General features: G+C 38.3%; 1 protein-coding gene across 1 annotated transcript; it reads left to right on the top strand.

Annotated features, from left to right (window-relative positions):
* Nucleotides 1-4,850: 4,850 nt before the first annotated feature.
* Nucleotides 4,851-7,007, top strand: LOC307044633 (uncharacterized protein; the record flags this gene model as incomplete). The annotated part of the gene is made up of 8 exons (XM_079689944.1): nt 4,851-5,053; nt 5,212-5,305; nt 5,401-5,494; nt 5,843-5,892; nt 6,045-6,159; nt 6,273-6,335; nt 6,634-6,688; nt 6,913-7,007. The coding sequence occupies exons 3-8, from the start codon at nt 5,405-5,407 to the stop codon at nt 7,005-7,007; spliced, it is 468 nt and encodes a 155-aa protein (XP_079546070.1). The 5' UTR covers nt 4,851-5,053; nt 5,212-5,305; nt 5,401-5,404.
* Between the last annotated feature and the right edge of the window lie 763 nt (nt 7,008-7,770).

Below are 7,770 nucleotides of genomic sequence, written 5' to 3'. Positions count from 1 at the left end.
GTGGTGGCTGTCACTCCTGGCTCCCGGCTCAACCTCCACTCACCTGCTCCAATCAGCTGTGCACCCTCCCCGACTACACACCTGCTTTCCATCAAGCCATTTACAACGGCATATCAACGGAGGCTCCATTTCTCCGCCAGATCGTCAAGTATCAGCCGTATCTCGCGTCTCTCCTCCGGTACACAGCACCGTAGTGTGGAGTTGCATTAGGTAACGCGAGATACGGCTGATACTTGCGCATTAGTTTCTGTTATGGATCAGTATCAACAGTCCTGCCAGTAACGTTACTATATTATCAATGCTACTTTAGTTATAGCCTGATATATGATAGCTAACTTTACAATGTTGTGATGTGACGTTAGCTAAAATTCTGTAGCTAACGCCGGTCACTCACCAAGATAGCTGCCCAGTTCTCCACTGGTTCTCCTCACACCACAGCTCAATTTCTTTCCGATGGCCGTTATTTCTTCTAACCCTTGGCTGCTCCTGGTCTCTTGGACGCCTAGCAGGCTCATAATTATAAGGTTGTGGTCCGTCATATGCATTCGAATATTCATGTTCAACTTCTTCTGTGTCGAAACTAGCATTGGGATCCATGTTTATTAATACGTTACACCGGCCGCTCTCCCCCTTGTGTCCCCCGTGTTACGTCACACGCGGGAGGTCTCGTGCCGAGGCTTTTTTATGCGGAAGTGAACATTTCTTACAAAAACGACGCCAGATGTCACTGTAGTGTATATTTCTGTATATTTTTGGGAAAATCTAGTGTATTCATCATTTTCCTACACATTTATTCACAGTTGTCTTTAACCTGGAAGTTGCTCTTTAACACCAAGTGAATGAGGCTCCTTTTTCGTGGTGCACAAACGCATTTCTACAACGTCCAGCAGTGAGCTTTTATTCAATAAAACGTTTTTAAAATCTATTTTATAGCTTGTAGTAACTCACGGGAGGCTTTTTTTATAATAATAAATAAATAAATAATAATAATAAATAATAATAATAATTTTTATTTTTCGTCAGAATGTATTATGGTGCATTATTTACCAATTTTTGTTCTCAAAAAAATTGGATTGTGTGTAATACAACTGTGATTTTTATTAAATTAGTTATTTTTTTAAGGAAGGCCAGAGCTTCAGCTGTGTCAAATTGATTGTTCCCTTTAGTTTACGTTTTTTCAAAGACAATTATGTTCCTATTTGATCATTAAAGGGATATTGTAGCCCAATATTAGCCATTTAAAAAATATACAATGATGATAATGATGGTGAAAACCACTCCCCCCACATCGGAATGACGATGGCTACTGACTGTATTTGTTTAATAGTAATAATAATAATTTTTATTATAACAACAATAAACCAGAAGAAGATTCCGTCGTTACTACGGCAACGTTACGTCGCGCTTGACGGCCACAATCACGTCACTTTCATTAATTAATCACTACAGTAAGTATCTCAAATCAAGGGGAGTTTATTTCTTTAAAACACGAAATAATATTGCTTTTCTTTATTCCACTGTAGCACAGTCTCTATAGCATTTCATTCCTGGATATTAGGTTGAGTTTTGTAATGTGTTTAGCTTTTACAATAGGCAAAATAGCGGCCACGTCCAACTAGCCTCCGGCCTTCCGGTCAACGTTTTTAGCTGGGTAGCATTTATAGTTTATACAGCTAAATTACATTAGCTGTCCCCGGCGGTGGAGGTGCGTGCTAGAAAAATATGTTCAAATGCATGTATTTGAACATGTGTTATAAAGACAGTGTTCCAACACAGAGTTTTAATAGTGGCTAATGCATCTGCGATGTAGTGGAACAAAAATGTGGAACTGGAGTTTTTCCAGAGGATTTGACTGGCCAGTGGGGAGCACCACCCAATGTCCCACTCTGAATCAGAAATACTTCATTGATCTCCGGGGGAAATTGGGATTGTTACATTGTAGAATTAAAATATATAGTAGAAGATATAAGAAAAACAAGTATGTAAAAATATGTGCATAACATAACAATATGCACAGAATAAATGCTTAATGTATTCCAGAGTATTGCTCAGATTAATTATTATTACATAGAGTATTGCACAGATGAATTGTTATTACATAGAGTATTGCACAGATGAATTATTATTACATAGAGTATTGCACAGATGTTACTGTTATTCTAAATAATCCTAATCATGTTTTTATTTTTCCTGTTTTACAGCTTCACTACAACGCTTAATATCACCAACACACACATATCCACACACACACATATAAAACCAACGGCACTTTTAAGAGCCACTCTCTCTCTCACTGTCTCTCTTTCTATCACTCTCTCACTTACTCTTTTAATCACTCTCTCACTTTCTCTCACTCTCTTCATTTTGTGTATTGTTTGTATATTGTGTCTGTATTGTTTGTATTATTTGTATGCCATGTCCCTCAACCCTGAAGTGAGGGTCTTTGAGGATCCCAAGGAGGCCACGGTGCACATGGCATCGTTGATTAGCGAGGCTCATCTCCATGAGGCCAGGGTGAGGCTTTTCATGATAAGCAAATACCCAAGTCTGTAATATAATCATTGCTATTGCTTTTTATTGATGTAATGTAAAGGTAAAGTTAGATCTTTTTATGCAACCGTTAAATAATTGCTCAAATATAAATGCTGCTGTCTTGTGTTGTATTACAACTTTGTTGTTGATCTCAACCTCTGAAAAAATATAGGCCGCCATGGCCACTGAAACCCCTGCCATCCCTCCGAAAAAAAAAAGAAAAAGCAGGAAGAGACCTCTTTCTGATCCAGTGGTCACACGCAGACGTGAGAGACAACGGGAAACACAACGCTCCGCTTCAGGTTTGTTCTTTACTATATCATGATTTCTAAGTCTAAGAATAAAGTTAATTCATAACAAAGTTATTTTGGTGTATGAAATTATGTAATTTAAAGATACCTCTTGACAAATCTGTTGCAATGTTTAAAACATTTTCAAATTAAATCAAGATATTTTAAGAGCCTGTGACTGATAATCCTTGCTTGTGTTGTATTTTTTTAAATGTGTACCTCGATTTGGATAAAAGTATGCTAAATGTAAATTGTCATTGTGATGCTGTGTTAATATGTTCTTAGTTTCATTACCTGCAGTCCTTACAGAGCATTTTCATATTACAATTAATTAGTGTAATTTTAGATTGATTGAAGGGTTAAGCAAAAATGACTGTCTCTGCAGCTTCACAAGCCAGAAGAGACGATCCTGTGCATGAGGAAAGCCTTCAGCTAGAACATCAAGAGTTTGGTAGTCTTGGTGAGTATATTGATTATAACAGCAGTTGACTGGCACTACAGTTTTTCCCAATTTTTCAATTGTTATACTCATCTAGTTAATCATAATAAAGTATTGAGTATTGACTGTTTCATGACAAGTGAATGCATATTTGGTATAAGTATCACTTGCTAATATTGCTTTGGATGCATATAATGATTCATAGCATGTTGCTATTATTAGTCTGCATATATTTTTCCAACTCAAAAGTGGTTACTACCTTAATATCCATCATACCAGTTTTAGGGTCTCTTAACAGCTGTTTTATTTCTTAGAAACTCATCTCTAAGAGTTAAGGGACACCCTAACTGCAGTCCAGGTTCTGGAGGCAACAGACGGAACGGTTTCTGCCTGGGCACAAAGGCAGCTTCTCACAGATGTGAGAATGAAAACGGCTAGGCCAATGCTTTTTAATGCAAATCTCTCAGCTGAGAGAATAGCCATTCAGAAGTGCTACAGATGCTGTGCAGAAGAATTAGGTGCCTGGACTGTGTTCCACTGGACATGGAGTTCCTCTGTGCAACCTGTGACATGGAGGCCCACAAGAGGAATATCTTCCATGACAGAGAGGCTGTGTTCAATGGATTTCTGGAGCCCATTCCCCCTACAACTGCTGTGGTGTTGGATGAAAATGGCCAGCCTCAGTTTTGTGAACAAAGTATGTAAAGATTAACATTATATTACAATGTCCCATTATAGTGTAGTTCCCAAAATTAAGTGTGAATGGGAAGTGTACATAGCTAATTGAAAAAAGTATGATTGGTTTTGACTAGGGCTGCAAGATATGTGGAAATGATGCAACATTTTATTGAATATCTTGATAATCTGGAGAATTAAGGAAAAACTGTAAATACACCCTTCCTAACTTATTTTCTATATTGTAGTATGTCAACTGCCTGTTCCTACTCCAAGGTCAATCTGTGAATGCTCTGATGACGTCACAGTTACTTCTTGGAAGCATATTTCTGTGGTCACCATCAACGGTATGTTGTTCTGAAAGCCCTTCTTTTTGTACAAGTAGTATTGTAGGGCACAGTTTTACCACTTTGTGCAACGCAAAGATTTTTATCACCTGGTCCTTTTCAGACAACACCCAAATGCCATGTTAAATAGCTAATATATCATATATGCACATCTATGTATTAAATACAATGTGTTAAGGCAAACTCACAGTTTAATTACCGAAATACCCTTACTTTGTCCATTTGTTCACAGGACGATACAATGTCTGCTTGCCTCGGAAATCCTGTCCATCCTGCTCTGCAGAATGGAATCCTGAGGTTAAAGACCTGCTTTTGTATCGGTACTGGCCAGCTAGCACCAGCTGCCAGACGCTTTACAAATATGATGTGTTCACCTCATTCGAGCATGTGAAGGTGACAGCACCAGCCATGGCCAGGCAGGCATTTCTGAAAATGTTGGAGCACAGATCTGTTCAAGCTGGATGGGTAAATCTGCCTGAATCACACGGAAACATACAAAAAACAATATCATATTACTGTATACCATATCATTAATTGTTGGCATTGCTTTCAAAACAATTACTAATCCACTTTTTTAAAATCAATATACAGAGAGGTAGTATCTGTGCTGATACATTTCAGCGAAGCTTCTTCGAATTTTGCTTCTGTCAGTACAAACAAGAGGTTATGTGCCAGGTCCATCACTTTGTTTGTCCAGCATGTTCTCCAGACATGTTGGCTGTCTGCTGTGATGGAAACCGCAAGCATTACCGGTTTTCCAAGTCAAACGGGTATGTATAGGTATTAATGAAAATGATAAAGAACACACCGCTAATACAAATAGTAGCCCTTGTCTTTGAGTAGCCATAACAGACATTAAAACAAATCATAGTAATGTAGTGCTTTGTGATTTTTATTATTGACTTGTATGTTAACTTCTCATGGACAGGACTGAGGAGTCGCCAATCTATGAGGGCTTGTTCCTGGCCAAGGACGAGGAAGTCGCAACATTTGTTGACCTTGTCAGAGGCAACATGAAAAGTGTACGTTTTTTTTCTTATTATGATAGTTGCAGTTACAGCTGTGGCGTTCTTTTTTATATATGTCAAAACTTGTGTGTAATAAACTGACTTTATAGGGAAATGACAGTGCTATCTGTGGTACTGCCAAATTCACCGCTGGCAGAGAGATGTCAAAAAAGACGAGGAGGGCATTCAAGTGGCAGTTTGCAGGTATGTATTTGTAAGTGTGTCTGTGTGTGTATATGTGTTTGGTTCTTGAGTCTGGTCTCATTATTTCAGTTTTAATAGCAATCCAAGTCTAAGTCTTTGTAAGAATTGGAAGCATTAAACACTTTTGATTGTGGAGCGGAATTTATCCATCATTTGTAGCATCCAAGTGATATTTTTTGTTATAGCCACCTAGATGACAGAGATGAGTGCTTAAGCCAGGCCTTGCTGTGTCAGTTTATTATTCACAACTAGATTTTCTTCTGATTAATCAGACATGGGTTTCTCTTACGAGGACTGACCCACTTCCTTGGAGAAATATACGCTTACCCAATGTTTCTCCAAAAATAGATGTCCAAGAAGGCAAATGTTGACTTCTTCTGTATGGATGTAACATGCAGGTAATCCTCACTGTCATATTGCACATCCACAACAATGTTTAAAATGGCCTATGCCTCTCCAGTCATTTTAGATGATATTGATATTGTTGTCATGTCAATTAAAAGTTTATCTTTGTAACACTCAATCACAAAATGCTGCTCCTGCTTCTTAGGTACTGGCCATACCTTAAAAAAATAGCCGAGGGATTACCAGAGCTTCTGCCGTTGACAGAAATGAGGCCATTTCTTAGCGTGATGCATGCTAAAGCCCATACAGCAAAATGCGAGGTACATAACATCTTTAATGCAAAGGATTTTTAAATGTTGTGCATGGCATGCCTTATCGGATATCAAAAACTTCTAAAGAAATGCTACATAACACTACTTGCGCTGTGTTGCAGGTGAGAAGGGGTGGCAGAAGTCAGGACGGAGCAGGAAACACAGTGGGAGAGGAAGTAGAGCAGGTATGTTATTAATGGCATTATTGTAACTGTATGGATACAAGAAGTCTTAATAGAAAGCAGTACAAATATGTATGTGTCATCTCAGTGACAAGCCTGTTGATTAGTTTAAAGCATATCCTTTATGTCTGAGTTCAAATGAAAGATAGACAGCTCATATGTTCAGCAACACTAAATGCATGCATATTGTAGGAAGTCAGTACACAAGTTTTCTCTTAAACCATCCAGTTCAAGATCTATGATGTGTGGGTGATATTGTTATGTGATGGTGACCGAACATTAATTGTAACATTCATTATAGGTGAACTGCTTTCTCTCTAGGGCAGCTCTGGTAACAAAATACATGACAAAAGCAGGTTGGTATTAACACTACACACTGTGATAAGGCAGCCCGGATAAGTATTTTACAGAGAGTTCCCTCCTTAAAAACATTATTGGTGTATTACTTTACTGTAATTACCAGTTAAACAACCTTTCAACGATTGGGTTTAGTCATGTCTATCAGGTTTCTCACTCAGTATTGCCTTTTTGATGTGAATACTTACTTTTTTGTTTGTGGATATATTTGTGTCTTTTTTAGGAAGAGTGAACATGCTCACTCAACAGGCCATGGGTTGGAACAGAAGGAAGAGGGACAACCTTCATCAAGTTTTAGCCACAGATATGTCAAAGTAAGGGCAAATTACAATTTTCTTCACATCTGACATTACATATTTATGAAGGATGTCTGCAATGTAATCTCATGGCTACAGTATATACATTATGTTCTCCCTTATCCACACTTCCTCTTGCAAGTCAGATGGTGTCATGGAATGTTTCAACTGTTCTTCTGAAGGTCTTGTACTGAAAACTGGTGTTCTTTGCATTATGGTGTTGCATGGCGCTTTTGCTCTGACATTTTCTTTTTTTTGTAAAGATCACAGAGAGGGCAAAGGTGGAAGCTGCCAGCTTCAGCAACTTCAAAAAGGAGCACAACCTTGATCAGGAGACCATACAGCAGTGGGTGTATGGTTTCAGGCAATGGGCGGTCACAGGTAAGACATACCACAGGTTTTCCATATATACATCTGTTAATTACTGTAAGTTTAGACACACAATATAAGTTGGCTACAGTATATGACAGTTTATCGTGGGGCAGAAAAAGCAATGGTGATACCTGCAAATATATAATATTTGTTATTAGTTTACATTATAGAGAACCAATGCTATCGCTACAAAGATTTGTGTCTCAGAAATGAAAATCATTCTGTAATAATATAATTTATGAATAAATATTCCTTGTCCACTACTCCATTCCTTTCCTCAACCTAAAGGCAACACCTTCAGGTTGAAGAGGTCTGTCTTTGACCAGGTAATGCTGGTCAGACGTTCGGAGGAGCAGCAGAGCATCCTGGGGAAAGAGATGTCGCAGCACATCATGTTCCTTCTGAAGGAAGTG

This window comes from Notothenia rossii (genome assembly GCF_949606895.1).
Source record: "Notothenia rossii genome assembly, chromosome: 6".
NCBI lineage: Eukaryota > Metazoa > Chordata > Actinopteri > Perciformes > Nototheniidae > Notothenia > Notothenia rossii.
Note: the sequence above shows the minus strand (reverse complement) of the source record. Positions and strands in the feature narration are given on the sequence as shown.